This window comes from Pleurodeles waltl, chromosome 2_1, assembly GCF_031143425.1.
Source record: "Pleurodeles waltl isolate 20211129_DDA chromosome 2_1, aPleWal1.hap1.20221129, whole genome shotgun sequence".
In the NCBI taxonomy this organism is placed as follows: domain Eukaryota; kingdom Metazoa; phylum Chordata; class Amphibia; order Caudata; family Salamandridae; genus Pleurodeles; species Pleurodeles waltl.
The window spans coordinates 368,469,702-368,486,438 of record NC_090438.1 but is presented as its reverse complement, the minus strand read 5'-3'; the positions used below and the strand labels follow the sequence as shown (position 1 = coordinate 368,486,438).

Here is a 16,737-nt window from a genome sequence, read left to right as displayed (position 1 = left end):
CACATTTCATTGTTGTATTGAATCTTATGTTTGCATTTCACTTGTGTGCCTATTTTTAATGTAGAGGCTGAACAAATACAAAGTCCATGTTTTGATCATGTTTTCTTTCATTTCACACGATGAGTGGAACAAGGATCTCCTCAATGCTTACTTTTAAAGTGCTTTTCAGAACTCGGATGCGATGGAGCTTTTCATTGGTTAGTGGGTCATTGCACCTCCTGATAAAAGATCTTCGGTACTCCTGTTTGGTGGATGGACGCTGCTCTCCAAAAGCTGAGAGACTTGCTTGTTCCAAAGTCTTGTACAGCTCTTGTAGACCATCTGTACACTCTCTGCTTTCCTCTGTATTTTCTGAAAGATAAATTAAGAGCTGTTTTAAGTGCCTCAGATTATTTTTCTGCTGGGAAAATTAGTATCCCAAAGTTTCAAGAATCCTAAGAGGCATTCCTCAACACTGCGTGCAGCTGTTCTCTGCACATTTTTCATAATTTTGACAATGGTCTACCTGCCTGCTCAAAATAGGACACCCCTGTTGCCCTTACACTTCTGATTACATATTTGCCTACTGCATTTCCCTTGCATCATTAGCATGTGTGTTTGCTTTTTTCCCTATGTTTACCCTCCACTTCCTTAATTCAGTTCTACCCTTACTCTTATTCTGTTTCTCAATGTTAATCACTATTGACCATCAGCAGTGCTTTCAGTCTATAAAGGATGGTGTGGATTTCTCCCTTTTTTGTGAAGCACTCCTCGCTCACTATGCTCCTCCATCGCTTTCATCTAAATAGCCCTCACACTTTAATCTCCTGTGTTTGGCCACTAGTATTTTTAAACAGTTATTTTAGTTAGACTATGTTTAGAAAGTTGCCATTTTAAGTTTTATCTCAGTTTTATATCTAGGTTTCTGGACTTGCATAAAATAGCTTACTAGGTGGCAGGATTAACTCTGATCTGCAAATAGGACATTTTATTAGCAATTGGCCTGGTCTCAAGTACTTTATTTTAACAAATGATTTATTGTTTTGTTGTTCTTCTGCTGTTTGCAGTGATTTGCAATGTGGCATTAGAAATACAATTTCTTAGAATCGGTTTCAAATAAACACAGTTGTCATTAATTTATATATTCATAATTATTTAATAACTATGTAAATCTAAAGGAGCAACTGACAAACCTTGTAACAATCTAATCTCCAGCTCCAACAGTGTTACCCTATTTAGCTACTCCTCTTTTCAGTTCGAGAATAACCAGACTCCATACCATTTACAAAACCTGAACAGTTTTAGCACTTGTTACAGTTTATTAAACCTGCAATTCCACAAGTAGGAGTCTAGTACCAAAACAACTGCATCTCCAAGGAAGACTAGAAGAGATGGGGCATTAAGGTCCATGGATGCTTTTTGTCAATGTCCCTGTAATTCATTTGCTATTTATCCCACTTTGGTTTTGCTGCTAACAACACTGTTTCAGTCACTACTTTTAAATAGATTATTTGTCCAAAATACCGAACTCTCTATTCAACTCTATTAATGAAATATTTTCTTTACTTTTCTGGGTGATTCTAAGACTAGATTCTGGCTCTGAAGGTAGAGGAGATCATTAGAGACTGAGAAATGTTCCTACATTTGTGAAAATGGCATCTGATACAGTCTTCACTCATTGGTTTATTTGGTGACTCCTCTTACTCCAGTAGAACTTTTACCAGATATATTATTCTAAAGAAATTGTTGGCACAAAGCGGCTGTTGTGCACAGCTAACAATCATCCTTGACCATCTAAAGTATCCTTCAAGTTGGTCTCAGCTTTAGTTGGGAATGCTTAAGCTGTCGGGAGGTAACTATGAACTTTCTCAGTGACAAGTAATATTAATTGAAAAACAAAGGTACCTCATATGGCAGAACAACAGAATCCCTTCTTTGGAGGCTGTAAAGTTGCTCACATACGGTACAGCACTCATCAATTTGCGGATGGAAAATGGAGACCAGACCACAGTCAAACACCAAGTCTTGTGTGGTGCTACTTTGCTACTATTTACTTTTAAGATATATGTTCATGTATATGAAGATATTTTTAACTTCTGAATTTAATAGTAAATATGTTGTACTTTGTAAGGGATTGTGACTATTGGGGTTGATTTAGAGTAAAAATAAATGATGCCAACAGATATAAGGATTTTCATAGACAGGAATAAGATTTGTCACCCTCCAGAAGTAAGGAGTTTTACAAATAGCAAAAATATTTATCTCCAACCGGTATCCATTCAGTCTCTCAGCTTCTTCCATACCCTGAATAATTAAACTTACATATAGTGGATTTCACAAATTACGAAGGAAATCTTTATTCGATTAGTTTGATACTACTCGTGTCAAAGATGAATGAGTATAATATCCATTAAATGGACAAGATTTACAAGTAGAGGCTAAACCTCAGCACTCTACCCTTGATATTTAACAGTCTGTCCTCTTTATCACCAACTATTTCTTCTGGAACTCGTTCCAGCCAGGATATTCCCTACAGCCTTTTAGACATCGGGTTCACTTAAACTGTGATTCTTAAAATAAGGCTGTGATACAGCCTTACTGCTTCAGCTTGCCATCGAGTTGATAGTCATTGAGAAGGGTACAGTATTCTGAGCCTTCTATCTAGGAGTACCAAAACATATGTGCTTCCCTTGAGTATACTGCTTGGTGTCTTTTTAGTTTCTTTGTTTCCTGCTAAGGATCCAGGAGCAGGAATGTAGTCACCTTGTTGATTTGTGACTGACCTCAATTTAAAGAACATTTCTCCTGTTTTTCCTGGATTTTAATTCTAACTTCTCTTGCACATGGATAATTTGATGGATTATGTGATGTTTATCTTCATGTGAAGTGTGTTGGAAACACTAATGCTGAAGTTTGTTTCATTTGTCTCTACAGTTTACATTCTTTTTCACGATCCACAAAAGTAACCTTTCTGATAAGCTCACTAAAACTGTTCTGAGATCAATGTCAGAAGACATCACAGCCTTTGCCAATCATATGTAATCTTATTAGAAATAATCTAAGGTCCTCATAACACCCAGATAACTTTGTATCAGAAGTGAAGGGTAAATTCAAAACACTAAACCACACTTCTCTGAACAAAATAGGACAAATGAAAGTGGGAAAAAATAGACAAACACAGAAGCCTAATAAAAAGAGCAAGTCATAATTCATATGAAGAATCAGTGTGGGCTGATTAGACACAAATGAGTGATTATGCCATAAGGTAGTACCTGATGTTGCCATGATATGGATGCCTTTAAAAGTTATTTGCATATTTTTGTTGAAGGAGCTGCATGCAACCTGGGCATGACCAAAACCTCAGTGGGTCAATTTATCCTCTAAAGACCTTTTGAATATATAAAGGGCTAAAACTTCAAAATGACTTTGAACAAGATAGAATGTTGCAAGGAGAGGTTAAGCAAATGCCACTTTGCTGTCACTCAAAGTGAAACAGATTAATTCTGTTGCTCCATGTCACTTTTGGCACCTACATTCAGACCATCTACTGATAGGACCGTTCACCAAGGTGCACATTTCACCGTGGTTGTACCAATCAGATGGCCTATAAAATATCTACATATACTGTTGTGTCACAGTATGGCTGCAATGGCTTTGAAAGCACATGTGAATTAAAGGTAAACATCCTGTGCTATATTTCACATCAGACTTAAAAGAGAACATGCATCGAATCACAAACATTCCAATTAACAGGTGGAATGTTTTTATTTTATCCACTCAGGTTTTTATCACTAAATGGTGTACAGTAAGGCTCAAATATGCTCTGCACCAACTGGGGCTCATTGATTGATTGCATGGAGGACTGCATATACAGATATGCAGTAGTTAATTTACAAAAATGAAGTAACAAAGAGTAGGCTGAAGCTGTCACTCTAGCTCCAACACTGGGGTTCCTGTGAAGCCTGCTCAAGAAACAATTTCACATGCTGAGTCTCTGGGTAACTTTTCTTCTCCCTTGCCTTTCCTCACCAACAGCGGAAGTCAAACAGCTCTCCGGCATAGTCCAGCTTAATTTCTGCATTGGATAATCCCCAGCGCAGCTTTGTTTATGGTTTGCATCAGTGCAAGTCCTTCAAATCAGCCATATGCATTGACATGGAGGCTCTTTGCTCAAGTGTCTTTTCCCGCTTCTCTGGAATTTGAGGTTCTTCTCCTCTGTGATCCCAGCTTCCTTCAAGACTAATTGAAACGCAGTTTTGAAATCAGCCCAGGAGAAGCCAGCAGTCTTTAAGGCTTGCCAAGTTTCAGCAATTTTCAAACAGTGTTCCTTTGCGGAGAACTGTCAAGGAGACTACCTCTTATATTGGTCAGCTACTACATCTTCTTCACTTTTTTCCACAAGGTCTTTTCGAGATGAGGGATTAGGTGCTAGACATTCAGCCATGATAAGGGAGAGGCTGTGATGAGTAAAATGTTGAGAAAGAAGAGGGCTTAAATCAGACAATGCTGGAAGAGAGTGCTGTGGATGATCCATCATTTCCTCTTCCATTTACGTTTGTCCAATTTTCAAGCCTCTGTAGAAGTGCCTTCTCATGATAAACTCATAATGTTCTTACCAATGTAGAGGGGCAGAATAATCCCTCCTCTTCTAGAGTGAAGATTAAATGGTTTAGTAACTGAAGAGTTGGAAAGCTTAGCCTAAAGCAAAATTTGCTTAATGGTGTCATGGTAGGTTGTAGTTGTCTTTGGCTTCTACATCAGCAAGCAGAGAACTCAGTGCATTTGCCAGTTGTTGGGCATTGACTCCTGTGATTCGTAAGGCTTAAACTATATACTTCTAAACATTTTCTCCATTGCACATATGGAAGTAAGGGACAGCAGCAGTGCTTTCTAACAAATGAAACCACCTACAAGTAACAGCTAAGTTGGAATCACTTACTACACAAACATTTCCAGCCAAACTGGCTCTGTTCTGTAGCTTGTTTCTGTAGTCTATATTACTTCTTTTGGTGAAAACATTTCTTTTAATTTTCAGTGTTAGAAATGAGGAAGTAATGATGAGGAAGTATGGAGAATACTGAATTGATGTAGCAAGTAAACAAGGACGAGTCACAGAAGAACTGTAGAGAAGTGACAATGGGGTAAGGGAGATTAAAGCTGAGCCATTTGTGTCAGAAAATGGAGGGTTTCAATGAAGCTATCAAAATTGAAAATGGACAAAGCAATTACACCAAATTGTATACATTCGAACATATGATTTGCAGTTACGGAGCTGCTGAGAGTACTACTCAAAAATGTGTTCATCTACCTAATAGACACAAGACCAGTTCTATATAATTGGATAAAAGCAGATTTTAACTTTCTCCATGCAGAGAAAGAAATGCAAAAGCTGGAAGATACAAACTAGTTTATTTACACTCAGAAACCAAGAGGCTCATGCAATTGATAACAAGAGAAACAACTATAGAATTTATGTATTCTTGCAGCAGGATTCACTACCGGAAGGTATTTGCATCACATTTGGAAAATGAAGAACCAAAGAAATAAAGTACACACAAATGTTAGAAGTGGACTAAATACACTTATTTCTGCTACTCTATATACAGCCCTCTGAAAAACATGCTAGGTTGGTAATGGCTGTGGGAGGCTCAAACCAATATTATGGTTAGAAAAGCGCTGCATAATCAAACTAATTAATGGCTGTGTGAGATCTTCACTAAAGTGAGAATCTGATAACTGAAATGTTTTTTCAAGATGCAATTAAGGGGCCATTTCAGTTTAATGTCTTCATAAGCACAATTGTGGACCACAAGCAATCCAAGGCTATGTATTTTCAGATGAAAATGAGACCTGTAACACCCTTGGATCTCCAGGATGTGTGAAAGAAATGGAGCACTATGTAAAGAATGATAAAATGTATTTGAATACTCCAGAATACATCCCCCTAGTGGAAGATGAAAAGGGATATCTGGCAAAATTCAAATAAATCAAATAACTAATGTGCAAGATAAAATGTCTTCCAGCTGAAAATAGACTTTGGTATAGACCAAGGAGACACATTTGGACTTATTTCTTCAGCAAGTGGACAAAATCCATCAGTCTCCTAACACCAGACTGCGCAGAGAGAAATAATGAAACCTTTATGAAGATATGGCTTTGATGCCAAAGAATTGTCAGAGGTAAGAACATGAAGGAGAATAGTTGACCAAACTGTGTCAGTTTACTTTAACAAGTGGTAAACTGGGAGATTAGATGGTCGCAAAAACTGCATTAGTCTCACTAATAATGCATGCTTGATATTCTAAAACATCTGGGCAGGCTCTTCTGGGAATTCAACGCTCATTTTCGAAATTCCTACTGCTTCCATTTTGTCAATTTATCATTTTAAGGTCCTTCGAAAATGCTTGAGCGAGCACTGCCATGGATCAGTCCTCATTTGGAGACTCCATGCTATTTTCTAATGACAAATTATGTTGTAAACAGTGGACGTTTTGGAAAAAGTCAACTGTGACAAGGTCCTTGGTTATCTCAGAGAACATTTTTCTGAGTGTGTCTGAATGTTAATGTGCTCATCCAACAGAACACGGGTTTATTACCATCTGAATTGTTTTCCCATTCCCACCAGTCATTGAATGGATGGTCCTAGTGCTACTTTAGGTAAATTCATATTGCATTCTTTAAACAGTAAGACCAAATTGATTTCCAGGAAGATTCCATTAAATCAAAAAAATGTCCCAGGTTTCTTTTTCAAACCTTCCAAGTAACCAAAAGCAGCTTTTAATAAATGACTTTAGAAACTTGGCATAGTCCATAAGTCTTTTGAACAAGGGGCTTTTAGATCAGCTGCATGAAAGGCATTCACATGGGCCATTTGAACTTTGTAAAACACAAAACAAGAGCTAACATATTAGCCATTCAAATGGTTGTGAGTAACTCATTCAAGTTGTGAGAGAATATATGTGTCGCTTCATTCCTCTTATTGCTGTAAGAGTCATATATTTTGAATAAAATAATGTTCAAGTAAATGCACATAATTAAAATAATTCAGAAAGCAAAATGAACTACAAGTCCTTGTTTGTAGTCTCTGATGAGTCTTCTTTTTCTCCATTTTGCACTTTTGCCCCTTGACAGGCCTGTTTAGCTTTTCTGAGTCTGTTATAATTTACATAAAAATATTTGATACAGTATTGTTTGTCAGCAATTAGTTTTCAGAAGATACTCCATATCTGACAAGGACCTTTGTCACCCTCTGGTTCTAATACACTAGAGTCCCTCCTGTACTTTTGTTCTCAGTTGGAGCACTGCTTCACCAAATGAGGAAAAGTAAAAGTGGAAATTATACTCTGACATCTTGAGCCTTTACATCCCACAGAATGTAATGCAGTGAAAGATGCTAACTGCATCTGGTTGTTCTTTGGTGATATAAATCCAGGGCACTCTTATTTCATTATGAGTGAGATAAACATAGGATATTTGCCATGTTACTTAGTGATGATGAATTGTACCTGGCAAGTCCTAAATAGAGCCATAGGAATTTGGCACCTTATTTGTTTTGGATTCTACACTTGTGATAATTCCACAAACTGATCATCTGATGACACATATTTGAGCATCCGAAAAAAGTACTTGTGGAACTCCATATTGTTTTTAAAAAAAATCAGAAATCTGAATATTAATGCGAGCCACTGGATATATATCAGTACTATCTAGTGTCTAGGTCATCTGCCAAGCCACAGGTTGTCTAGTTTGTCCACTGGTTATACGGAAATTGCTACTTGACACTCAGGCAGAGTTCTCTCTCATTTTACTGTATGATATAATTTTATATTGCATTTCAAGAAAAATAATCCAGACATTTAGTAATGCTTTCATCATCTGTTACTGAGGATGTGTCTCTGCACATTTCCCAGGCAAAGACAGAGAAACAGGACTTCCATGGCCTACCTTTAACGTTATATACAATGTTAAAATAAAAGAACTAGGAGACAAATGATGGGTCTTGATTCCTACTTTCCTACCAATAGTACTGTCATTTGTTTACATTGTTTTAGTCTCTTTTAAATGCAGTCTTTTAATGAGTGAGCATATGAATGAATGAACTAATGAGTTCTGATATAGCAATAAGATACTAGCTACTAGCACCATCATGTTCTTAAGTAAGAACTGAAGCAGCAATACATACTGATGGATTGTAATATATTCTGTAAACCCAACACACCATATTGTGCAACACTGAATAGGCATCTACGTTATCATAGTTCAAATACACTCCATTTTAAAAAGAATATGGTTATAGAGTACATGGAAATGAGCATTTGGATTTCAAACAATACTTCCTTTTCAATAGCTTTATCCAATAATTAAATGTTTTCATTGGACATGGCCATGGGTTTTTAGAGACATTTGAAGATACATGTGGACAGCAATAGCAGTTGGAGATAACTTTGTGGCCCTTGTGCTTACCTCATTTCAGAGTATTCGTAGAACTTCAAGCTTTAGTCAACATTTGAAATCTTAATCACAGCTAGACAGTGCCAGGTGGGTTCACAGACAAATATTCTTCTGACACCACAGTAACATTAAAGCAGCACACTACATAATGGGTTCCTCATTAACCCACCCGCATACTAACTAATCAATTGAGAGGAGGGAAAGAAGACGGTAGGAAATACTTAATTCTCTTATATTCTTAATTACTTAAATAATTGTAATAACTTAACTTGATGGTTGGAGACTAAAATTCAGAAGTATCACCGCATTGTGAATTATTGTACAGGGGGTGGTGCTGCCAACCCCAGAATTTCATGAACTGGTCTTAAAAATAAATGCTTTAGGCTTACTGGGATGTATCTGATCAACACCAGTTCCTAGTTTCATGATAGTACAGAGCAACAGAGTCTTGGTAGGGGGGTTCCAGGAGTGGCAGCTGAGAAAGAACTGGATTTGAGGGAGAGCTGTGGTTGAGTTGTTTTGACTAAACCTACATTTTGACTTGCACATTCGGGTCTTTTTCCTTGACAAGTGCAGCCCAGTACCTGTTCACAGTAGCAAAGAATGGATTCAACAGTATTCCTTTTTGACTTCCAAAGTGTAATGACCTCTTTTCTTTATGAAAGTTCTGTTGTTCTATTTTATCAGGAAGAAATTTGGTGTTTGATAAAACATGGCATGAGCACACCCTAAGAATTAAGACTATTAAGGATATTTTTGAAGAACAGAGACTTACTTTAAGAGCAGATAAATTCTGTTTTGTTAGACGTGAGCTATATTATTTAGGACATGAGATCAGTTTTGAAGGGGTTTGTCTAAAGAAAGATCTTATGGAATCTATTTGGAGTCTTGAGCAACTGCAAAATGTAGAAAGAGATTCTTTTTTTATAGGCATTGTGGAACGATGCGCAAGCATTGTTAAAAGGTTTATCAACCAAAACTATAGTTATGGAGTGTTTACTTCAGAATTCTGAATTTTTTGGGAGCAAGAAGTGCACTCTGGAATTTAACATGATTAAGAAAGATCTGGACAAAGTGCCATGTTTGAAAGCTTTAACACCTGGGGAAGAATGTGCCACTGTCACAGATGCTAGTTGTAAAACCTAGGTGTTTCAGTTGGTGTAAGAAGAGGAAAAAACAACTGTGCACTGCATGTATTGAGAGGGGCAGAGATGAACTATTCTGTCATTGAGAAGGAAGCACTGTCAGTTAAGGGGACTATTGACAATTTTAGGTATTTGCTGTGGGGGCACACATTTTTAAATCAAAACCTAAGCCGTTGTGTGAAATTTTCCAAATTAAAGGATTATAAGCCTTGACAGAGTGTTGGCCATAATTAGAAAGTGGGTTATAGGTTTATATGAATTTATGTTTGACATTGCGTATCTGTCAAGCGTGTATCATTTTGTGGTATATCGCTTATACAGATTGGTTACTGATGTTTCAGATGTCCAATGATGTGCTGGGCTGCTCTGTTCGTGCTCAGGTTACAGAAACGTTGAGCAGCTTTTCGAGTGGTGAAAAGTTTTGAAGGGTGTGCTAAACTATGTGGATTGTTTCTAGATGAACTCCCAAGCATAATGGCATTTTATTCTGAGATGATAGGTTGGTAATGTGTTCTTCGTTTCGCAGAAAAGTCTTCAAGTTAGTTTGTATGGGTCATCTAGGGGTTGTTAAAATTAAGGAAATAAACTGAGCAGAGATTTGATTTTGATGACCTGCTATAAGGGAATGCTTGAAATGTTGTGGGAGTGATAAAGTTCTTAGGACACAGGTGCCCCCCATGTATGTGCATCAGTCTGCACAGCAGCCCTGGTAGGATGTGGCTTTAGACATAATAGGCCTTCTGAAAGAGGAACAGTCCATTGTGCACCTATTTTTGTTTGTTAACCTGTTTTTTTCTTAGCCCATTGTTCAAAGAGTGTGTCACATGTCCTCTGGTAGTGAGATTGGATTTTTAAAGATTTCCTTTGGTCGTGAGGGTTTTCCAAAAGCTCTTCTCATTGACAATGGGGCACAGTGTGGGATTATGCACAAGACATGCACACTCTATCAATTTGAGACTAACTGAGTGGTTGAAAGTTTCAACAGAACTTCAAAAGATGTCATTCAGCTAGATAGAATGTCTAGTTTGAACTTGAAAGAAGAATTGAGTAAGAGGATTGTGGCATTTCATCTATCACCTCATCAGACCACTGGCGAGAAGACATTTGATCTTTTCAGACGGAGTTTTGCGCCAAAAAAAAATTCGCCCCGGCTAACGCCATTCTGAAGCGCCATGCGGGCGCCGTATTTATTCAATGACGTTAGCCGGCGTTAGCCGCCGGCGCTGCCTGGTGTGCGTGAAAAAAAATGACGTACACCAGGCAGCGCCGGTGTAGGGGAATATGGAGCTTGGGTGCCAAAAATGGGGCAAGTCAGGCTGAGGCAAATTTTTCGCCTCAACCCGATTTGCGACATTTTTTTCGACTCCTAACCCCCATTGAAATGACTCCTGTCTTAGCAAAGACAGGAGTCATGCCCCCTTGCCCAATGGCCATGCCCAGGGGACTTCTGTCCCCTGGGCATGGTCATTGGGCATAGTGGCATGTAGGGGGGCACAAATCAGGCCCCCCTAAGCCACAAAAAAAATAAAATATTACTTAGCTGAACTTACCTCATGTTCACTGGGATGGGTCCCTCCATCCTTATGCGTCCTCCTGGGGTGGGCAAGGGTGACAGGGGGGGTCCCTGGGGGCCTGGGAGGGCACCTCTGGGCTCCTTCCGAGCCCACAGGTCCCTTAACGCCTGCCCTGACCAGGCGCTAAAAAACGACACAAAATCGGCTGGACGTCATTTTTTTTGAGTTCGTGAGTTTTGCCCGGGGGTGTAAATACGGCGCACATGCCTCGGAGTCCATTTTTTAGATGGGAACGCCTACCTTGCATATCATTAACGCAAAGTAGGTGTCCACGCAAAAAAATGACGCAAACTCCATGGACTTTGGCGCTAGATGCGTCTAACGCCAAAGTATAAATATGGAGTTAGTTTTGCGCCGGAATTGCGTAAAAAAAAACGACACAATTCCGGCGCAAACAGAGTATAAATATGGCCCTAACTCTGATGCTGAACGTATTTTAAAGCAAGGTGTAATTCAGGAAGACTGCTTTAGCCCTGTGGCCTGACAGGTCTCAAAGCCAGGTAGATTATTTTAAATGTGTTTTAAGCATCAGCATTTCTTGGATATCTGCTACAGTGGGATGAGGACAAACAAAACAATAGTTTCCTATTGAACTAATTCGAAATTAGGGAAGTGTTGCAGCAATAAGATGATGAGGTAATTTACTAACAAGTGTCATTTTTTCTTGGCTTGATTAATAATATGTTCTGTTCTTGTGAACATGACTTTTATTGTATCAGGTGCTGAATGTGGAGATGTTCTTCATCAAAACAAATGATGTTCAAGGTAGAGTTCCTTGCGGTCCTTGATGGAAATGAGGAGAGATAAATTAGATGATCAACTACAACTCTGCAGAAAGGAAACATCATGTTTTACCTTCGTTTACTGGAAGTGAAAACGAAATTGCTGTATGAATAATTTGAATGTTTATTTAGAAAGTTTAGGTTTAGGAATTTTCTATCACATATTTTTGGGGGTTTCTTTCTCATTAGGGAAACTATTATATATTTGTTTGATTGCAGATTATGAGCCCGATGTATGTGCTGGTAGAAAGGGTATTCCCTTGCAAAAGAGGGAGCACCCATTCTGCAACATAATGGTCAGCTCACCCAATTTAAATGCAGGTGGACCTCTGGTGTAACCACAATGGGGATTACTGTATCTATAGTGGCCTGACAGAGTAAGGGTCGTCGGAGGCTGACTCTATGTCTCCCCACCTAAATTTGATGGGTGGGTATGCAGGGCACTCACTTTCTGTCACTGCCAGGAAAACTCAGGCAGTAAGGCACTGAAAACTGCAAAATGCCATGTCGCCATGGGAAATAACTACCATTTGAAGGGGCATTTTTTCTTTTCAAAACCAAAATTCCACTTCAGGGTTTTGGCTTTGAAAATTAAAAAAACAATGTAACTTTTCCCTATCGCTCTGTCATGTTTGGAAGAGCTGTAGGGAAACGTTACAATACATTGGCAGGACCTGCCTTGATGGAGGTTCCTGTCAATGGTTTAAATGTCTGCCGGCCTGATGGGCATTTCAAAATTTGGCAGTCAGGACCTCCACCAGGGCGATGAAGTAATTTACTCAGACTTCCCCAAATATTAAACTGGGCCCTATGTATACAAAAGAGCCATAATGCTGAAATAACACATTGTTTCCATCCGTGAAGGCCTTTACATGACATTTTACACACTTCAAAGATCTAACTCACAATTCCTGAAATGCAATAAAAAAATTACCTTCTTTTTGTTTTATTTGAATTTCCTCTTCTAATTTCTCCTCGGTGAGCTCTGCTGTCTTTGTACGACCTTTTCCCCTGACCTCTCTATTCCTTGGTAGACTCTGACTGCGCTGTTTTTGGGGTCTGCTGTGTGAACTGTGCCCTCTTTGACATTCCACCAATGGAAATGGTCCATCCCTTTCATGGTTGTGCCGTCTTTGGACGGGTAATGTTGCCTGCCTTCTCTGCTCTGGTGACATTCCAGGTCGTCCAGTTGTGTAGTCTGAGTCAGTGGGGGCTGTTTGAAGAAAATGGAGCCCTGAACTTGTCAAAGGAGTCTCTATCAGGTCCTGCCAAGATCGTCTTTCTCTGTAAGATGGTCTACATCCCGAGGAGTGGGTACTTCCTGTGGCATCCGGCCGTGAATCTTCTGCTGAAGAATGAGAATAGGTTGACTCACTTGAGAAATGACGTCCATGTTTGACTTCGGGGAAAGGGCTTGTAGAATTCACCTAAAAGAAAGACATTAACATTTTACAACTGTAGAACATAAGAGCATATTACAAAATATAATTTGATTTATATCAGTCGATTTATCTCCATAGTTAGGCTCGAACTAGAGGACAAATTCTTCGAAAACGAACTCTCATCAAAGTTAACAAATTGGTTTTCTTGCTTTCTTGTTTTTTTTGTTTTGTTACCAAAATTGAATAAATAAGAGTCAAGAAGTATTGTTTCTCCTGGGCTCAATTACATAAATGGGCCATGCTGTACTATTATATTTGGTCTGTACTAACGTGTAGCACAATGCAATTTATCATTACTGTACATATTTGAAGAGTATGCTGTTTTGCTCCACTTTTATTAGGGTCGAGCCTGCGTTGCATGTGCTCGCGCATGCGTATTGCAGCGAGATGCTTTAGTTATTAGAAAAGGGCTCGGAGCCCTGTCGACATCATGTCAGTGTTTTTTATTGGTTCGTGGGCTTGCGTATTAAAATCTGCTTGCTTTCATTAGTCGAAGGCATGCACACGTCATGCCTTTTCTGTCGGGTTAGGAGTTTACAACGCTATCAGCTCTAACATGAGCAAGACCCGTTGCATTGCAAATGCTTGTTTTTATAGCAATCAGAGTTGTTTTGCAGACAAAATCCAATTTTATGTTGCAAACTGGCAATGAGTACCGGAATATAAATGGAAAGTTAACCTTTGCATTCCCCACCACTAAAGTGTGAAAGTAGGCAGCTCAGTGGTCATGGCCCACCGAACTACGGTAAATCTGAAGCATGATCTTCTTACATCTACCCTAAAACGTAACTAAAAGATTGCAACATACACAAGCAGAAAGATTAATAAACAACTGGAAGATGCAAGACCTCAACCCTACATTTCCTGCCAGGATCAAAGTTAAAACACTGAGGACCATGCATAATGCATTGTGGAGCAAGGGCATTGTAACAGATGCAAATGTAGGCGAGGCTCTCTGCACAACATAATAATGACTGGAGATCTACTGCTAAGGCTATTTAGCAACCAAACGTCTAAAAACTAAAACACATGGGCAGATCCCTGGAGTTACAATGCCCACAATTTTGAAATGCTGCCAATCTTAAAGGGCGCAGCAGAAAATACACTAAACTGATTCATCAGTCCACTAGTGGTCAGATTGTCTCTCAGGTACATAGTACTTTCACCTGTAGGGCAGTCACTTAGCTATAACCACCAGGGCTTTTTCTAATGCATGCATGGTGCATCAAAATGGCCAAAAGAGTTGGCAAACTGGTGAAAGCCTGTCACTTGATGGTGGAAAAGTGCTTGACCACGTCAATCGGGGTTTTAACAATACCTCTCATACATGGTAGGATTGGGCCCGGTGATGCAAAAATATATAGGGACAGCCTAAGCGATACCCAAAGCTACAGAAGTGAAAAATGGTGAGAGATGAACATTCTTTCCTCTTGGCTGAGGGAACAGGCAGGGGTGCTCCATCTCGCCTCTCCTCTTTGCTTTGGTGGTGGAACTTCTTGCCATAAAACAATTAGGGATTAGATGAGAAGATGATGTAAACTGCATGTCCTGTAGGGTGCTACAACATAAAATATGTTTATTTGTAGCTGATACTTTATTTCCTTCAAAGAACTCCGAGAGATCCATCTGAAGGTTCTGGAAATTCTTAAGCAATACAGAGAGCTCTCTGTTTAGAACTATTTTAGTTACTACCACAACAGAAACTAGCACTGGTGTAGGTCTCAGAAATAATATGTTCTATCTTGTTAAAATGGGATGCCTTAACCCTAACCCCTAACATTACAGCTTTTCTTTTACAATAACATTTCACAGCCCAGAATTTAGACTGGCATTAATGGGAAACAGTTTACTTATGTTGAAAGAGGGGGATTGTAGCTTATAAAGTGATCCGTTTTACACAGGAAGTCTGAGCTATCTCAGTTTTCATCACCAGGCTATTGACTGCTGAATATCGAAGTGGCAGTGAGAGACCCAACACATTTCTGGACCTATTATAATTAGGTGGGAAAAATACTTGAGAGAACATACTGCAAGGTCAATGACCAACACCATTGTGAGACCTTCAGTAGATATATAGAACACAAAAGAAGGGACACTGCACCACATTTACCTTTTCTGCACAGTCACCCAGTTTTTTTTACCTTCTTTCAACTTACTTTAGGTGGTATCAGGGCTCGCTGCCCCCATGATACTGCTATTGGGTGCCCCAGTGTGTTTGCTCAGACTCTATAATGGTATTTGTAAAATTAGTTTTATCATTTGGTTTGTTTAGTTTCCATGTAAGGCCTTAGTAGATAGAACATATACTGTATCAATGGTACGGGATTGAATGCAATACTTGGGCTGCAGTATGCCTTTCCACCGTCTATATCTAAGACAACAATATATGGCTGCCAGTAGCACTGCTGAGCTCTGGCTGGGCTTCATCTTAAAGGCACTGCAGTAACGCACGGCAAAGGTGTTTTGCCATGTACAATATCTATATTTATCTAATAATAATGTCACCCCTAAAGTATGCCCTGTGTACCCACAAAACAGGGTTCCTAATATATTAAAAAAGGGACTCACTGTCCATTTATACTCCACTGACTAAGTGAAGCTACATGTTCTGTAAGACAGCCCAATGTGTGATTAAAATATTTTATTTTCATATTTGTCTTTGGAAAGCTAGAAAAGTAATTTAAAGGAATTGCCACTTACTTCTCAAATTCTGATTTAATGATGAAACCACATTTTTGATAATTGGAAACTTAACTTTATAAAATGTACTTTGGGCTGCCTGAGACAAAGATGGCTTAAAACCAGGTATGGCAATCATTACACTACTAGAGCTGAAATTCACATCTTTGGCTTGGAGAGTTAACGACCTTGGCTTTGTAGACAAGAATCTGTCTCTGAGCCAAGGAAACCAAGGTGGTATTAACTACTGGCCTCATTGCAGGAACTGGCCAACTGGGAGAGATGCAAGGCAGCTGGTAGAACAAAAGGGAAACGTAATATTTCGACTTTTCAGTTGGAGATGTGAAAGAGGCATTCTCATATTCATCCACAGGACCTTTCCAGACAGCCAGGCTCTGGTCACAATGTTATCGAGAACCAGTGTGGACCCTGCCAAGGTGACGGAGAGCTTATCTAAATAGGATAGCGACTAGGAAGCTTAAGTGAGGCATGGCTGGTGGCAGGAGGTTCTGCCATCTTGAAACAGAGGCTTTGGGGTAATTTCACAGTAAGGTGAAGAGGAAGTGCTGCAAAAGTAGGTGGACCTAGGGTGTGAAACTAGCCAGAAATGAGTAGGGAACATTCTCCAGCCAGTGGCCAGTACACAGCATAAGACAGGTACATCACTATTACCTCTTCAGAACAT

At 39.2% G+C, this 16,737-nt stretch overlaps 1 protein-coding gene across 1 annotated transcript in view; it reads right to left on the bottom strand.

Moving 5' to 3' along the window:
• Positions 1-16,737, bottom strand: part of LOC138265066 (connector enhancer of kinase suppressor of ras 2-like) — a 518,319-nt gene that overhangs the window by 53,580 nt on the left and 448,002 nt on the right. Inside the window, exons 10-11 of the mRNA XM_069212618.1 lie at positions 12,866-13,358; positions 152-351 (exon numbers count right to left, since the gene is read on the bottom strand). Coding sequence (XP_069068719.1) covers positions 152-351; positions 12,866-13,358 — 693 coding nt within the window. The remainder of the gene's footprint in view (positions 1-151; positions 352-12,865; positions 13,359-16,737) is intronic.